Here is a 19,379-nt window from a genome sequence, read left to right on the forward strand (position 1 = left end):
TCAAGAAGGTTACATATTTTGGGGCTGACAAAGCTTTCACAAATCCTTAGCCTCTACAGAACAGTGATTGACTAGGTGGTACTCACGATCCTCCAGATTATCCATCAAGCCATCCTTTTCCTTCCCCTCTCTTCAAATGACAACGATCTCTTCACTATTCCTTCCTCCCTTCTTTTCACTCCACAAATGTCCAATCAGTGCCATTATGTTTCAGGCACCTTTTTAGGCACAGAGCATATACCATGCTTTCATTGGGGAAGAAAAGCCACAACAAACAAATATATGGCATTGTAAGTGGTGGTGGGTGCTGTGGAGAAAAATAAAAATGGGGAAAAGGAGATGGAATTATCTTACATAGATAATTCCTATATATATAACATTTGGGTACAGATCTCATGTAAATAAAATAGAAAGTCATGCAACCATCTGAGGAAAGAGCAGGGGAATGGGTAAGACCTAAGGTCCTGAGAAAAGGGCATGTTTGATAAGTTGAATAATGACCAACAGGTCGGTATGATACCAGTGGAGGAGGTGGAGAAGGAGCAGAGAAGAAAATGAGGTGGAAGACTCAGTGGGACAGTAAATCATGCAGGCCACAGAGGCCAGTGCAGGACATCTGTCTGGTATGTTAAGTGAGAACTAACGCTACTGGAGAGTTTGGGGCAGAGAAGCAATATAAAGTGACATTTAAAAGGATCACTTTGGCTGCTGTGTTGAAAAGAAACTTTGGGGGAGATAAATGGGGAAAAAGAACAGAAGCAGTGAGGCTAGTATGAAAATTAATAATATAGACAAAAGACAGTGGTGACTTGGGCCAGGATAAGAGCCGTGGGGCTCCCGCGAAGTGGCCAGTTTCACACCTACTCTTGACACCTGCCTCTGCTGTGCTCATGCTGGTTGGCCTCCACTTAATCCCACCAAAACTGTGTTCCAGTCACTCCTCCTGCAGGTACCTCCCCAGAACCTGATGCCATCCTGTCTTCAGCCTGTTTTTCTGAACTCTGGCAGACAGCTGCCCACACCGCTTACTGATTGGCAAGGAGTCCTTGCTACAATGTATGGTTATTGATCTATTGATCCTCTGTCCTTTTACTTCATTGTCCTTGAGAAAGAATCATTTATAACTGTTGGCAGCCTCATGTTGCTGTATAAAACAAACATTGGGGCTGGGGAGATAGCTCAGCTGGTAGAGTGCTTGCCTTGCAAGCACAAGGCCCTGAGTTCGATCCTCAGTACCGCAAAAAAAAAAAAAAAAAAAAAAAAAAAAAAGTTGAATAAATCTTTGCTTATAAACAAAATAAATTAAAAAAAAATCATCATTACTCACTTCCTCCTTAGACTGCTGAAGTCAAAGAGATGCCAGATAAAGCTGTTTCAAGAAAACCTCTGCCCATCACCCAGTCATGCATCATCTTGAGCTACAATTCACAAATGTTGTCAGTTGCTATCTACAAGCCGCAACTATTTCTCTAGATCAGTGGTTTTCAAAGTGTGGTCTCTGGGCCAGCAGCAGCAGCAGCAACTGGGAACTTAATAGAAATGTAAAGTCCCAGGCCTGCCCAGACCTAATGAATCCAACATTTCACAAGGGGCATAGCAATCTGTGCATTCCGACACACTACTAAGTCTGAAAACTACTGCTCTATCGCGAAGGCTTAACTGAGTACCCTGTTTTTCCAAGAGAATTTCAAATAATTCCATCCTGGTTCCCATCTTCATTCACCTCAAGCATCATGAGAAGTCAAGCTTTCCAGATGGCTCACCCAACAAAGGTCAGGATAGCTGTTCTTCTGATGCCATCTCCTGTTCTTCCCTGCCCTCCCAAACCCTGGAAGCCACAGGCTCTCCTCAGCAAATGCCCTCTACATATGTGCCCTCTCTGTGATGTTCCATACTTCTTTGTTCTGAAGAAAATGACTGCCCCTGGCAGTACTCATGCTTCTGCAGTAAAAGCAGAAGCAAGTATCACCTTACTCCCAACTATCACACAGTGCTACATGTTCCAAGTATCGTCCCTGCTTCCCAGCACAGCTTCCAAACCACATCTCTTTTCTTCCCTTATCCAAACTGCAGCTCTTTTAAACAGGCACCACTCACTGACCTGGCTCATCTCCATTATTCCATTCTGGGGATTTCAAATCCATATGGTATCCACACTTTGGCCTCCTAGGTTTTCTTTTTTCTTTTTAATGTCTTTTGCACCAAGTATATTTCCTCACCACTTCACCTCAGCCACCCACCCAGCATCACAACCTAACATTGTCACACCTCCAAAACTTTCAAGAATGTCAAGCATTCTATTATCACATTAAGAGTTTGCTTGTGCTAGTCTTCCTACTCCAGCAATTATCCAACCTCCTTCCTGAAGTTCCCTGACACCACTAATTTCAGCATTGTTTTACCTCCCCTGACCCTCATGCTCCTCATTACTTCCAAACCAGTTTACATTTGATGACTCAGCACTATACATGGTCCCTTCCAAAAGTCTTAATCCCCTTGCCCCCTTTTGCCTTAGTCTAATTCATCTGGGAAAAACCTCAACCTCTGGTTACCTCTCTTACATCTAACAACAGAAGAGGGGACTGGGGATTTAGTTCAGTTGGCAGAGTGCTTCCTCACATGCACAAGGCCCTGGGTTCAATCCTCAATACCACCACCACCACTACCACCAAAAAAGTAAACAACAGAAGATTGTGAGATAAAAACCACACAACTGACCTGCTACCACTCAAGAAGGTGAGTGCACTGTTTGAGATGACTACTTCACCCCTTTCCTCTTTCCTCAAACCTGCAATGCTTCTCCACTCCCTACACTTCCGTTTCAGCTACATATCCCTTACACGTCACAGAGAAAGCAGGTACAATCAGAGGACCCCCTCTTCTATCCAAAGGCAATGTCACCATCCTACCTGGCTCTGTCCTTTCTTCTTAAAAAAGAAAAAAGTGCACTTGACCTTAATGCCAATCCCTTTTCTGAGTTGGATATAACAAACTTGGTTCCCATATAATTAGCCTCTTTCTTCCCAGCACCCACTATTTCTTCCTCTCTACTTGGATCTTTACCACTGACATAAAACATGCCCCACGCCTATCTTCTAAAGTCCTTCCTTGAGCCTACATTTCCCTCCAGTTACTGCCCCAATTCTGGTCTTTGCACCACAATGTTCATATTTCAACATCCTCACCTACCAAATAACAGCTCAATCCATTCCGATTGGCTTATTTCCATCATTTCAACTGAAACAGCTCTTACAAGTTTGCCAACGACTCACGTAAAACCAAGGCCAATGGCCTGTTACTTGTTCTTAAATCATTCAAACCCAGCAGTACTTTCTTCTCCAGAGCTAAACTGCCTAGTTTTCCTCCTACCCCACCCAATTCTTCTCAGTAACCTTCAGACCTCTACTGAATGACTCAGGGCTTTGATCTCAGCATATTCTCTAGTTACATTTAATCCTCAAGCTTTAAATATCACTAATGAACCTCAACCCACAACTCAGCTCTCTCTTCTGAGTACCAGATTCATATCAAATGGCCACCCCATTTAGATGTCTAATAGATCAAACTTAACAAATCCAAGCCATATGAATTGCTTTTTGTGTCTGTTGTCTCTTCTGTTCTAAGGAAATGGCCCTTCCATCCTTATTTCTCAAACCAAAAGCTGAATAACTCAAGATTCCTCTTTCATTTTAGTACTCACTTGAGCCAACTTGTTTGGTCCTAGCAAAAGCTGCCCTCTAGACTTTATGCCTCTTTAGATGACAGCAATTGTCTCCTGACCTCGCTTATTGCTCTTTCTACAGAAAGTCACCCTCGCCCTTGCAAGCTCCCCATACCATCCTGTTTTAACAGGAACAAAATTCAGTAAACAAATGACCTGGCCTTTGCTCACCTCTTCAGTTTTATCTTCCTACATTCTTTTGTTCTCCGCACTCCAACCACGACACCCTTCTCTCTGTCCCAAGTCACTCCTATACAACACGGCGTTTGCTACTTCTGCTTGTACTACATTCCACATTGTGACACGATGGTGTCTCTTACCGTTTATTCCTCTTTCCACCCTTGTTAAACCATTCATAGACATATTACCTTGTCTTCTCTACGGTTTTTACCAGTTCTTGAAGCTATTTTGTTCACGCTTATCGTTCATGTAAAACAAGCAAACAAAACACTCTTTATGGGCAAGGACTTCATCTTGTTTGCTGCCCTTTCTCCACTCATAAGGACATGAGCAGTACACAGGAGTCTCAATAAACACGCACAAACTGCTTCAGTCTCATACTACTGATAACTTGTTTAGCCCCTTATGCTTTCTGAGCTTTTAAATTATATATTAAACCAATTTGATCCAAAGTATAAATATAAATTCTGCAACAATAATGCAAGCCTCTTGCTATCTTTCTAATACACAAATCTAATCATACTTGACCTTGCTTAAAACCCATCGATGGTCCTTAAGTGGAATAAAAAACATTTTACAACTTTTAGTTAATCTAAAATAATCTGGCCTATGTCAGGCTGTCTCCCTCTCTCTCTCTGGTCATGTAGGGATGGAACCCAGGGTCTCACACATACTAGGCAAATGCTCTACTGCTGAGCTACGTCTCCAGCCCTTTCTAATTTTATTTTCTTTTGAGCCAGGATCTTACTGTATTGCCCAGGCTGGACTCATACTTGGATCCTCCTGTCTCAGCCTCCTGAGTAGCTGGGATTACAGGCCTGCTTGACACTCTATAATTTTTCTTGCCCAGCACTACTTCACTCATCACAAGCATACAAGCCACATGAAATTATATATGGTTCTGTGTGCGTGTGTGTAGTATTTCATCAATCTATTCCTTTTTAGAAAAACAGGCGTCCCTCCCTTTGTACCCCTCAACCCATCATGCTTGTCTACCTCTACGGTAGAAACCCCTTAGAACTCTTAGATGCTGCTAGTTTTTCTGTCCTCCATCTGCTTTGCCTCCTGTTAAACAGGAGCTCTCTCCCTACTCCTAAAGCCCAGTCCATCTTCTCAAAGCAAAAACAATCAGCCCTTCTTTCATATATACTTTGCTTACTAAAAATGATTGATTCAATTAACATTCAAATATGATCAGGTCTCATTCATTCATTCTGCAGTGCTGGGGAGTGGACCCAGGGTCTTGCACATTCCAAGCTCATTTTCTGCCACTGAACTACACCCTCATCCCATCTCTTTAATTTAATAAAACAAAGCTTCTCCACCCCACATCTATGTACCCTGTATATTCACAAGAGTCAAACTTTTCCAACAACTGTCTATACTCACTATTTTTATCTTCATTTCCTTGCCTCTCCCATGAACTACTCAACTGACTCCATGCAGGCTTCTGTCCTCATTATTCCACCAAAATAACCCTTGCTAACATCACAGTAACTGACACGTTGCTAAAGCCATGGTCATTTTCGGTTCTCTCTTTTTGCCACATTCTCTTATCTTGACAACTTCCTAGTGACCTGATTTTTCTCCTACAGAACAAGTTCTCCAGAACCTTATTCCCTGCTTCCTTTGTGGGTTCATATTTCTCTCACAGGCATTAACTTCTCTTCTTGCTCTCTACTGCCTCCCTAGGCCATTCTCATTATAAAAGCCACCATCATACCTATGCATGGCTTCAATAACCAATGTATGCAAGTTTTCTCAAATTTACATAGTTTAATCTTTACTTGTTATTTCCAGACCCAGGTAGGCAGCTATCTAAACAACATCTCCTCTTTAATGCCTCACAGTTACCCCAAAATGCCAAATCCAAAATCAAATCCATGATCCCTTTCATTTTCCCTCCTCCTCCAAATCATGACCTGTAACTTCAGCTTGTCATGTCACCTCATGAGGATGTCTCACACAGCTGTGGTTCTCTGTAGGCACCTTATCACCACCATTCCCTGTCACTGAGATGTTACACAACAATCACATAATTTCTCTCTTTATTTTTACTCACCCCCTAATCTGTGTAGACAATTAAAAAAAAAATCTAATTATAAACTCTACGTCACCCTACTCCTAATCCTACTTGAAATCTTTAATGGTTTTTCACTGCCAAGTACCCATTTATAGTTTCTGGCCTTAAGTGTTATCTGAACTGAAGAATTTCTACAGTTTGTGACAACCTCATTTACCATTGTCTAGTTCTCTGATCATGGAAACCAATTAGAATAGCAAGACAGTAGTAAAAAGTGAGGACTAAAAGAGTAACCTGACTGGATCTGAATTAAAAGGTACTATTGTTGTTATTACCTTATATTTGCTTAGCACAAAATAGCTTAAAAAATCTTTTATACATATCTAAATCATAAGTTAATCTCATTTTAAAGATTAGAAAATGAAGATAATAGTTAACAAATGCTCAAAAAGGTCATACACTGGTAAATGGCACAACTGAGAACAAAAACTGCCTTTGGCTCACAGTCCACGATTTCTGAGTTTTATGATAAAGCCATTGGTTGTTACTTTATTCTAAAATGGCTGATACGTAGTTTTCTAAGGATTATTCCATGAATGTTCCCAAGAACATCCTTTTCATGACCTGAAAATCAAGGTGTACAGTCAAGTAGCATGTGTCAGGTAACTAATGGTGACTGACACAGAATTCAGGTTTCCTTACTTTCATTTCCACACTCTATCCCTGTGTCATGCTCTATGGCAGCAGTGACAGACTGGAAACTTCTGAACAAGTAAGAGAAGAGGTTCTGTGTGGGGTAATACACTTTACAGCCATACGCACCAGAGTCAAATACTGAGGCCGCCAGTGCTAACTTACATGACTTTAGCAAGTTACTGAAGTTTCTGCTTTCTCGTCTATGAAATGAAGATAACAGCTAACTTCAAGAGAGGAGATGAACAGCATGTGGGGTCTAGGCCTAACTGATACGTTATAACTCAATCAGGCAGTTTAAAACAAAGTAAATAAAAGACAACAACTTTTCCCAAAAGAAGACAGTGTGAAAGAAGTAAAAGCCATCTTTTAAAAAGATGCGACTGAGTTTCCAGGTCTGTCATTTATTAACTGTCACATATTTGTTTTGTCTCTTTCCTCACTTGTACAACACGATAATGATACAACTTGGCGATACTGTGAGGATGAAATAAGATGACATATAAAAACTTTCTTAATCGAATAGCATCGTACAAAAATCATTATTATCTGTGTACACACCCTATTGCCGTGTTACAAATTCTTTAAGAACACAAGATGTCTTTAATCATCTTAGTATCTGTAACAGCTGGCTCTACTCATTATAGGCATTCATTAAATACTAGCTGAACTGATTTATTTAGAAGACAGAATCGATCTATGACAAAACAATGGTTTGAGATGCAATCCAGAAGTTCATCCGTGTAGAATACGAGTAAGAAAAAGGCTGGTGCCAGCCTAGCCAAAATCAGTTCACATCCTGCCTTCTGGGAATTTAAATAAGTAAAGTAAGATTTTGTTTACTGGTTATAAATTATATAATCATCAAACAAGTAAGCTCCCTCAGTATAGGAATCATATCTATGGGTCCATCAGTCTGTCTCCTTCTCTCCCTGTTTTGGATGAAGATGAGACATGGAAAATAAATGACATAATGAATGCTTGATAATAATGCAACCCCTCAAAAAAAAATATGAAGTTTAGAACAAGTCATGGGATTATTCTCCATCAGAAGGCAACCTTAATGAGGAGTACTTAAAACATATGGGGGGGGGGGGAATATTTCATATAAAACTAGCTGGTGTATGTCTAAGTTATCCCTATGTGAATGCAAAGACATCCTCAACCCAACAGATTTAACACTCTTTACTGGCAGTCTGTAAATGTCAAAAGCAAAAGGTTGGCTCGCACTAGGTATTTAATAACCATCGACGGTGTAGCATACACTGTTAAACATGTTTTGTAGGTTATTTCAAATCTTTACCATAATTTCACAAGGTAGGCATTAATTTCCTTATATAACAAATGAAGAAACTAAGGTTCAAAGAGGTCAAGTAACTTGTCACAGCCACACAACTGGAAACAGTGGGATTCAGTGAAGTCTGAACCTCCCATACTCTTTGCAGCAAACTATGCTGCCCACTGATGTTACCAAATTCACCAAAAAGGAGAGCCAACGGAACAGGAAAGATACGGCAGAGAGGGGTATACAGTCAGAGACAGCATTCTATCTCAGTCTTCCAGACGCAGAGGAGCAGACTAACGTGTCACATCTGACTACACGGAAACTCTTGCTTGGGTGAGCTGTATCTTTTATTCTTCAGAGCCCCAGATTCCACAAACGCTCACCTCACTAAGAATATGAAAAACTGAACAGCTGAGCAACTTTCCTAGAGTGCTCAGAAATGATGCCTCTGACTCACTACTGGTACCCAAAGAGGCAGACAACAGTGGTGATACAGCTTCACGGCTTTCTTATACTCGCCAGGACCTACACGTCCTCACACAACTGGGCGTCATTTACACACTTACTGCTATATTAAACTCACTAAACAGATTACAGGATCAGGAGGGGTTCCGTTCAATCCTGTTACCTTTGAATGTGGAAAACGAGACCCAGAACAGTTTAAACGACTGCCCAAAGTTACATGGCCTGATCCTAGCTCACCTCAATTGGTCCTGTCTAGACCTGGGCCAGAGCTCTGATCTATTTCTAATCCAGTAAGTTGCCTCTGCACAGCTCCTCAGAGACTCTGACCAAATGCTTGACCACTGAGATTTCTGTCTCTGTATCTCAGAATTAAGCAGCTACTTATCCTCTGGACATCTTAGTGGAATTCAACAAATGTGTGGGGCGCTGGGCTAGGTGATGCAGATAATAAGGAGACAGAGCTTCTCTCCTGTAGAGGATGTGACCCAAATTTTCGGGTGTCATGGCACACATAGAAAAATGGTAATATTTTTATGGTACCCAGTGGCAAATAAAGGTGCACACCATCAATATGACAGGGAGAATTCCAAGCCCCACCTGACTGACTACTCTGAGGTTGTGGGGAATAGTTATCCTTGCATATTTGCATCTCAATCCTATATACAGCAAATTGGTTGGGAAGCTCTGTTTCGGGGCTAATAAGAGGATTCAGACAAATACATAAATAACTATAAGAGGCACACAAAGGAAATAACTAAGGAGACTGCCACTGTCTGCTTTCATCAAACATAAGTGAGTGGAAATGAGATTAATTCAAATTACTTCCTTTCATAACTCCTCTTCCAAACAATCAAAAGACAGAATAGCCTATCCTTACTGTTCAATCCCAACCACTAGGCAGGTGAAAACAACTCAACACACATTAGTGTCTCAGAACAGTTCTCTAAGTTCTCATAAATAGAGCACTGCAAAAATAAATCAATAGAGGGGAGGAATTTACATTCCAAGGTCATGTGAAGGAAGAAGCAGGAAAAGCACCTCCTTAACACGCACATAAACACACAAAGACACACACACACACTCCCTTCCTCTGTGGCCATGCTCTGTCCCCACAAACCTATTTAAAAGTTTGCCTTTTGATATTTGTAAATTTAGCCTGTCTGAGCCAAGTAGGTTCCTGCAATTCCAGACATCTGGGCTGAAGGGCAAAGGGCAAAGAGAAACTTTCAGAAGTTGGCTTGTGGCCAAGGGCATCCCATCTCGCAGGCTCCCTTAGCAACACACAATAGCTATCTACTCAAGAGAGTAGCACCGCCATCTTTGCAAGGGACTATAGATGTTCTTGTTTTCACAACTAAAAATGAAAAGGGATAGAGGGTGGTTCTGTTTTTATTTTCCCTGACATTCTCCTAAAAGCTATCACTGTTCATAATTTACAAATCTCTCCAATCACAGTATGTTTCCCTCCATCTCAAATCACAATGATACAGTTAACAGTAAATAAAAATAATGTAAGGTACATATTAAGTTCCTGGCAAATATAAAATGCTTTGTAATGTCTGCTTATTAATTACTATTCTAGATCCTTTAGATTTGATTTCTATCCATGGGCAAGTGACTCTGTGACTTAATTACTTTCCTCATACAATTTTATTAATAGCAATGACCCATTTCATAAGACTATTGTGAAGGACAATAAAATTCTTACATAAAAACTTATTCCTAATTAAGGATCGTGCCACCTATTGGTTCCCAATATCTGAAGACATGGCTTGATTATCAAGGTCAGTGCCCCCAAAGCATAATACAAGTCAATCCTGACCCACCAGGAAGACTGTGGCTCCTGAAGTCACTGGCTCCTTTCACCTGCCCACCTGCCTTCTCCAAACCTATACCAAGCCCAGGGGATGGCACTGCTCTGGGAGTTCAGCCCTCGCACCTAAGTCTAACGAGATAAACAACATTTAAAAGCAAAACAAAACAAAACACCAATGTCTCGAGCACTGCTAGGTTTTAAAAACCTGACACCTGTGCAAAGAAGGGGACGTGGCAGTCTGTGCCCTGTGGGGAAGGCCATCTGTGCAGGAGCAGAGCCTCAAGCTTTCCACTCCTTATATGTGCAAGTGCAAGTGCAAGCCCTCGCCCACAGCACTGTACTCACCCAGAGGTACATCATGTCAGACCAGGCTGCTCAAACTCAGCGGTCCGTTGATCCTGGACTGCAAAAAGGCACTTCAGTGAACCGTGGGAAAGGAGGTGCCAGAATGGGGGGCAAGGGATTGGGGTGGGGAGAAACCCCCCGAAATCACTTGAGTTAAAAAAATTCTTAAAAAACGACCGTCTCCTCCCCCCTCCTCCCTTCTCTCCAGCTGACTGTTCTGTTGTTCTCTCTCCTCCCTCTCACCCTCCCTTTCCTCCCTCCCTCTGTCTCTCTCTCTCTCTCTCTCTCTCTCTCTCTCTCTCTCTCTCTCTCTCTGAGCTCCCAGCCCCTAGTGTCTGAACTGGAGTGTGCACCACACTGTTTGCCTTCAGGGAATCTCTCTGCCATTCTACTTCTAGAAATACAATCCCCACGCACAAAGATCAATCATTGCAGAAGACAAGGATGGGTGGGGTTGGTAATAAACCACCAGCACCAGTTTCTAGTGCTAGACATAAATTAGTTTAAGATGAGTGCCTTAAACATGAATGAAGCAATCAAAAAACTCTGCCCTCCAAGATACAGGCAAGTGTTCCGATCTTCCCCTCTGACCCGATTCTTTCTGATCCCCTAACAGATGCCAAGCATGCACCACAGAACCTGCTCAGAGCCACATTCCCTTCCCGCAGCATCGCCCTACCACTATCATTCTTTACAACACTTCGCCTATAAAAATTCTTAAATCCTATAAGATTTTACAACACAGGCAAACTTAGATATACACTTGAATAGATTTTTCATTTTTTTAATCACTACTTTCCTAGTTCAGATCAACAACAGCCTTCCTTCTGAAGGAACAAATGACAAGTGTTTTAGCATCAAGTGAATCTTGAGCCCCTAGTATGTTACAGATATTTTACTAGGCATGCAGGAGGGGCAGGGTACAAGGCCTAGGCTTAAACTCTGGATTCTGATAATACAGTTATTATCATTGTGACCTGGGGAAAATTTTTTAACTTTTTCAGACTTCTGTTTCCCCCCAAAAGTGAATTTAAAAAACGGTTTGGTGTGCTGTAATTAAATTAAATCAAATGATATAACTATGTAAGCTATCTGCCGTGATCTTGGTGACCACATTGTCCAATTTTAGTTCAGTTCCAACATTTCCTAAGTACTTTCTATGTGCCAGGCAAAATTTCCGTCCATTACATACAATGATGAACAAGTATTATCAAATCAGTGAGTTTTATTCAGAAAATAACTGAATTCTCCTCTGCAAGCCAAGGCCCATGCTCTTTTCTTACCTTCCTGACCCATTTCCCCACTTTCCAACTCAAAAGCCCACCCTAGCAGTAAGTGGCTCTCCTTGAATGTGGGCCTGGGGTTTGTAACATGACATGCACTTCTGCCGTTTACTACTAAAGGTATTCAGGAGTGCCAATCTTATCTCCTTTTCACCCTTCAGGGTAGAAACCAAAGAACTAGCTTTAGTTCATCTATTCTTGGCCAGGAAGTCTTTTGTGTAATACCTAGAACATGTTAGATACACAAAGCATTCTTGAAATGTTATTTTTTGAGGCATATTCTACTCCTTTAACTCATTAAAGGAAAAACAAAACAAATTTAAACCGAACCAAAACAAGAGGCCTGCCGCCTTCCAGTTGCCCAGGGTTCTGGTTTCCCCTCAGACATGTTGAGACAGCTCCCTCCAGCTTAGGAAATCTCCAAGTAAGGTCTGCAGTACTCCAGGCAGGACCCATGCAGGCCTGAGGGGCATTCTCTCGCTCTCTTCCCACTGTGGTGCTTGGTCCTAGTTACCTGCTGACCTGGAGTTTCCTGCTCTCTTAGGGTAGAAGTCAGGGCACTTTTCCTTTTCTTCCATACTAAATATGTGCCTCCTGCACCGCAGGATGCTTACGGGTGCCTTCCTCTCCTCCTACCTTCAACTCTCAACTCATTTAAACTTGGAGAGGTGGGGCAGGGATTCTCAGCCTCACCCAAACCTTTTATTTTTCTTCATACAGAACCTCTCAGTTTCTCTGAAGGCAGCATTACCTCATTTCTAGTACAAAAGAGGAGTAAGAAATTCCAAGCTTTAAAACTGAATTGGCCTTTTCTTCCTTTTCTCTTGCAGTGCTGGGGACTGAGCCTAGGCAGGACCGTGCACATCTAGGCAAACATTCTGCCTCTGAGCTATGTCCCCAGCAGCCTTTTTCAAAAAAAAAGTTTGAATGTAAAGAAAACAAATATTGACTTTGTATGAACTGTTACTTAAAACTCTTTTATATATCCACAGTCAATATGCATAATGCAGTTTTCCTATCTCAAAGCACCCCCCAAATCTGAAGCCATAACTATAGTAACATCACACTAAGAGGCTGCCATATTTTCAAACTTGGTGAAGAGTTTTTATTTTAACACTTATTCATCCTTAACTACAACAATAAAATACCATAAAATCACAAATAGTCATACTGTCATTTTATGGTGTTATCTTTTAATCAAGTTTGGGATGGGAAAAAGATAAAAATATCTGCAGCAAAGAAAAAGAAAAACACACAGAAATCCTCAAAATGAAGTAATCAAAGTTTAAATATGTCATAAAAACTCTGAAAATTACCTCCAAAATTCCCATGGGTAGAACCATTTATAAACTCCTTTGGAATCCCAAGAAGAGTTTGCAAATTTCTAATGCTCCTTTCCTGATTATAAATTTATAAATTAGGTGGACAGCCTTGGTCAGAAAAGAAACTCTTCTGTGTGTTTCCTTCACAAACTTGCACGCAAAACAACCCCACAGATGAGCTACTGATCTTGTGCATGCATGCTCCTGCATGCCCACATTTTCCTACCTTAAAAAAAGAAGAAATACAGAAAGACACAAAGAGAAAGGAGAAAAAACAAATTCTCTTTAATCATTAAAATAAGGAAGCCTGTGTTTAACAGCTATGTAGGATTCTCATTAAAAGGTAAAGAAGGGCCTCAGGATTGCACACAATGACTCTGGGGAGGATCTCAGTCTTCAGAGATTGAGATGCACACACACTGCATTCCACCAGGAGGACATTTTATCAGACTGCACTCTGAAGCTATCAGCATCCAGATTAGCTCAGAGGTGAGGACGTGTCAATTTGAGCACTGGAGAAGAAATTCTTCTAGGCAGAGGAAGTCTCTGGCATGCTGGACTTGGAGAAAGAAAAATCAGATAATCTGGGATAGCATTAAGGGGGCTGCCAATAATTCTAGCCTTATAATGCATTTGAATCCCTGCTTTTGAAAGTCCTGGGTTTTACAACATAAAGTCTGGTGGGTAGAGAGGGTTTGGAGCCACATTTGAGATTCTGTTTCAAAATCTAATAATTCAAGAGACCACTTGTTTTACAAGTTTCTCTGTGACTGTGAGGCATGCAGAGGAAAGTGTGTGCATGTGGGGAGCCAGTATGATTCTTGAAAAATATACCTGAGAAATCAGGCACTGAAATTTTTCAAACGAAATCCAACAGGACCCTCTACATAATTTATATTCCTTTCATTTTGAGGACTGGGAGAGACAACAGAACCTCACCACCTTATGGACCACAGAAGTGGGACACGTCAAGTCCACTGAATGACTTTAAAGAAAAAAAAGGTTGAAAGAATAAGGTTCCTATAGCTCATTTTCTCTCAGTTTAAAATAGCAAGAATTCCCACAGGGCAGTTCTCTAATAGAACTTTGCTACTCCAAGTACGCCTTCTAGGGCTGGGGATATAGCTCAGTAGGTAGAGTGCTTGCCTTGCAAGCATAAGGCCCTGGGTTCAAATCCCAGCACTGGAAAAAAAAAAAAAAAAAAAAAAAAAAATTCTGGATCAGCATCAACTAGAAGCTTCTCAGAAATGAAGAATCTCAGGCCTCACTCTAGACTTACAGAATCAAAATCAACGTTATACCTGAAGCCCCAGGAACATCTATGCACACTGCACACTGAAGCCTGAGAAGTTCATCTAGGTAGACACAGGGAGGATAGGGGTAGTTATGGTTTTTGCATTTTCCAGTCAGATCCAAGGCACTCTGGAAGACAAGCTAGGGAGTCTTCCACACCTGTTTGCTGATCTGACTGTCAATATGGCTGCCCCCGCCAGCGTCTATCAACCAGGAGCATGCTGCATGCAACAGCTCTGCAGGCATTCGCACTGCGTCTTCACAATAACGTCACTGAGACCCTATCATCTCTTCCACACGTCAAACGAACCTGAGGCTCAAAGCACTTAAATAATATGTATCATGGTTTCACAGTTGGGAATTAAAGGTGCCCAAAGCTAAACACAAGTTTTCAAGACTCCAAGACCATTTCTACACCAAACTTATTCACTGATAAAATCTGATGGAGACTGGCAAAATCACTGGAGATTTTACCCTGGTAGAATCCTGTACTCCACCCCTGCCGTGATCCCAAGAGTTACACTGCAACACCAGAGAAAGGTGTGGGACTTAGACACAGGTTATGTGGCACTGGCCGGAGCACTGCTGCACTAGTGCCAGCATGAACAGAATGGTCCTGAAAACTCCTGTGAACTGCAATCACCTCCTAGCATGTCTAAAGCAAGCTCTGCTCATACACATGGCAGGAAGGGTCATCTTGAATCTGGCCTCTTGGAAAGGGCAGAGAGGTAATTTTTTAGAACTCTTATTCCAATTTTAGGGAACTCAGGACTGCCATCCCTAAACAGTAAACAAGTGATCTTAAAAGCCCTGCTTCCCTGTCTCCGTTACTCTCTCAAAGAGTCTCCCCGAGTCCCGACTGATGCTCTGGTGTCCCCTCCACCACACTTTGGGATCCCATGGAGTTTTTAACTCTGCCACTTTTCATCATCTACCCAGTCCACTTCTCTCATCCACTCCCTCCTCTGTTCCACTTTGATTCCACAGTCCATAATTATAATCCCTGCCTTGCAAATGCCCTCCACCATTTGTCCTCTCATCACTGCCACCCGGCAGAACTCCAAATGTGGCTGAATGCAAGTTTCTGCCTTCTCTGCACCTGTGTCCCAACAGCTCAACCCTGCTGGAGGAAAATCACACAACTAAGGTGATGGACTTCACTGCACGTTCATGGTCACAGATCTCAATGGGCACTGGTGAGTGCCAAGCAATCCCACCAAAGCTGTCCCTGGAAACTTCCTGCTCTTGAAAGCGACTATTCCTTGCCTTCTCCTCCTGTCTCATCCTCTCCCCACCACCAACCCTTGGCTGATCTATCCAAGTATGTCATTTCACAGAGAAGCATCCATACAGTACCTTCTCACCACAAGTTGATGATGCTACTTAGAAATGCGTGCACCTCCTCCTGCTCAGTGAGCACAATGAAGGAGGTGCTTCTCCCCCTACTGCCTGCCTCTCTGCCTGTGCCTGCAGGCCATCCCCTAGCATCCCCTAGTGAGACCTGGCTGCTGGTCAGTCACCCATTCTCTTGCCCTTTTCACTCATCATGGTCACGCCTGAACAGATACATGTCCCATCTTCAGAAAACCTACCCTGTGCTCTCACATGCTGATGGGCAAAGTATAAAGTGGCCCCACTACCTTGGAGGTCAGGGTGGCAGTACCCATTAATTTTTGCAATACGCACAGCCTATGGCGTAGCAATTCCACCTCCAAGTGGCCTACCTTAGAAAATCCCCACCAATGTAGAAGGAAGTTCACTGCAGTGACCTGTAAGAGCAAAGCAGGACATTGAAGGCGCAGGTGTCCACTAGCAGGTAAATGACCAAATGAGCCAAGATTTCAAAATGTTCTCTTTGCCCCCTTGCCTCACTCCAGCTGCCTACCATTTCTTTGCTCATCGCTTCACAGAAAAGCTTCAAAAAGTTGTCTAGAGCTGTCTTTTCTCCTTCACCTCTTATTTCTTCTTTTATCTGCTCAAAATAAAGTTTCCAAGCCCTTCAGCCCTTTAAATCAACTTACCAATGTTTACTAATTCCATATTACTTAATCCAATGGACATTTTGCTATCCTCAACTTGGCTGGCTTCTCAGCAGGAGTCAAAAGAAGTTGGCAGTCCTCTTAAAACATCCTCTTCTTCTTCCAGCTCCTATGGTACTTACTACAATCTGGTTTTTGGTTTTATCGTATCACTGGTTATTCTTTCTCAAGTCTCTTTTTCTGGCTTGTCCCTCCACAAATCTTTTAAAAGAAGATATCCCTAGGCATTTGATCCTGGGTCATTCTCTTCCCTCTCTCTGGGCTGCCTCACCCATTTCCATCATTTTGATTCATGCTAATATTATCAAGTTATGCTCCCAGGCTAACCCTCCTGCATGCTCCAATACAACTACACGACTGTCACACAGGAATGTCAAACACACAGGCCCAAAGCTGAAACCTTAAATCCCCACCACCTTCACCTTTGAAATCTAGTATTCCCATGGCCCTGCTTACCTCAGGAAGTCACTACCTACAATTATGAAAGCCAGAGGACCCTGCCCTATCCCTCATCCCTCGTGTCCAACCCATAGCAAGGCCTGTGCATGATTTCTCTGGAACTGCCATCACCTCGACTCAAGCTATCATCCTCTCTTTCCTGAACACCACACTCACGTCCATTGTTGCTTCCCTTCAAAACATCCATCCCACACCAGACTCTGGGGCATTTTTCTGGTTTTTGTTTTGTTTGCTTCTGTTTGGGGAAGGATTTTGTTTGTTTGTTTGTTTGCAGTCCTAGGGACTAAACTCAGCAGCACTACCACTACCTCTAAGCTACATCCCCAGCCCTTTTTATTTTTTATTCTGAGACAGGATCCCACTAAATTGCAGGGCCTAGACTGGGAACTTGTGAAACACCTGCCTCTACCTCCACGTAGCTGGGATTATAGGTATGTGCCACTAGGCCTGGCCCCAGAGAACTTCTTAAAACAAAACTCAGATCATATCATTCCCCTAATTTCTACAGCATCCACATAACACTTACATTGTTTTTCTATCCAAACTCCTTATAATGGCTCTTAAGGTCCTATGTGACATGGAGATGGCCATATTTCATACCATTGTATTTGTTCAACTACTGTTCTAAATACGCTGATCTCCCAACCTATAGCAGGTCCATCCTTCTCCCCCAAGACCCGTTTAGCCCCTTTATTTCCTCTTCTTGAAATCCTCCCTTGTTACCCTTTCATTCTTTGCAAGGCTGGGCAGAGCTTAAATATCACTTCCTCTAATAAAGTGTTCCAGACCATCTAGTTGGAGGTCCTTCTCCTCAATCCCTTATTTTCAATTACTGAGGCCTGTTTATGTTCTTCCTAACAGTTATTAACATCTCTAATTATGTATACATTTATTTTGTTATATATTTCTCCAAAAGAAAGTAGTGTTTTATATATATCAGCTATAACTGAAAACTTCTACTATGGAACATTTTATCCCCTGACTTTTTCTTACGGAAGGTCAAAGTTATTTGTAGGCGTTTCTGGCACTCAGGCAACTGTCTAACCAAGTTCTATAAATAAAGTTGGAGTGCTACTAATTTTGCCCTAGTTACCAAAAGGACTTACAGCTTTGCCATAGCTACAACCATAAATACATGATGGCATAATGGCTTCAGAATGTTATGGTTTGAAATAATCATAATGTAATACAAAAAAGTTCCAACGGAATCACGTACTTTAAGCTAATTCAAACATCAACATTCCAAATCGCCTCTCCTCTAATGCTACACATTTATTCTTCTCTGCACAATAAAAAAATGGTATCCCAATTCAAGCTCCACTCTAATCAAGCTTGATGTAGATAAGTTAATTAACTAGAGTCTAGTCGTGTGTGGCTATTTAAATTTAACTTAATTAAAATTAAAATTTCAGTTCTTCAGTCACACTAGCCACATTATCAAGTGCTAATGACTATCATAACAGACAGGGCAAACATAAAACATTTCCGTTACCACAGAATGTTCTATTGAACAGGAGTTGTTCTAGACCATGGTAATAACCAGAAAGCAAAAAAGGCCCATCCAGAATATCAATATGTGCAGGTGCCTTCATCAGCAGGAAAGTCCCAACAGAACTTCTTTCTGAATTTATTTTTATTTTAGGAATATTTCTGCCCTGCTCTCTAGCTAACTGCCCACCAAAAATTCAAAAGGCAAACAGGAACAGAAACTAGAAAACAGAGGAAAGAGGAATACTATGTTAGAAGTAGTCACATCAGGAACAAAGGAGACCCAGAGGAAAAAAGTTTTAAAGCAGGTATTTTCAAAAACACAGATGATAAATTGCACCATTTAGTAAGGTAAACTAGCAAGGCTCCTGAAATACTACTCTTTGAAACTCCTGAACAATAATGGATGCTGACAACTGTTAAAACTATTAAAAAGTACACACCATTTTACTGTTGAGAAAAAAATAAATTATATAACATGTTTTAAAAGAATTTCTTTCCAAAATGACTAAATCTTAAACATCTTGGTCCTTAAAAAAAGGGAAGATATTCAACCACCATAAAGAGGTCATTCCTAATAGCCTCATAAATTCAAGTCAAGACTTCAGTTTAATTAATATGAACAAGACAAGATCATTCTGGTTCACAAATTATCATTCAATCACACTACAGAGTCTTTGGGGAGTGGGGGGGAGATGAGTAAGCCCTTAAAATACAGTTAAGAAATAGTCTAATATATATTATTAAGAGAAAGAAGAAAGGTTATGAACTATGCATAGCACAGCATCAACAGTTTAAAACAGAAAAATAAAAGGCAAGAATTATACAAAAGAAGGCTACAACACCAATGCCTCTGAGGGGAAGAAGAAGGAGCGACTATTCACCATATGACCATTATTTACCTTTTGAAAATTTTACTCATATAAATGTTTATTTTTTTAAAAAACTAAATATTCTCTAATTTTGA

The 19,379-nt window shown here is 41.4% G+C and overlaps 1 protein-coding gene across 28 annotated transcripts in view; it reads right to left on the reverse strand.

The window, feature by feature from the left end:
* The window catches only part of RBFOX2 (RNA binding fox-1 homolog 2), a 272,039-nt gene that overhangs the window by 132,777 nt on the left and 119,883 nt on the right, over positions 1–19,379 (reverse strand). The window contains exon 1 of one of the 28 annotated variants that reach the window (XM_079141641.1): positions 10,529–10,768. The exons of the other annotated variants lie outside the window; for them this stretch is intronic. Within the exon in view, the coding sequence (XP_078997767.1) occupies positions 10,529–10,543 (15 nt within the window). The 5' untranslated portion in view covers positions 10,544–10,768. Of the gene's footprint in view, positions 1–10,528; positions 10,769–19,379 lie in introns of those variants that run through there. 28 annotated transcript variants of the gene reach the window in all.

This window comes from Sciurus vulgaris (genome assembly GCF_902686455.1).
Source record: "Sciurus vulgaris genome assembly, chromosome: 5".
NCBI lineage: Eukaryota > Metazoa > Chordata > Mammalia > Rodentia > Sciuridae > Sciurus > Sciurus vulgaris.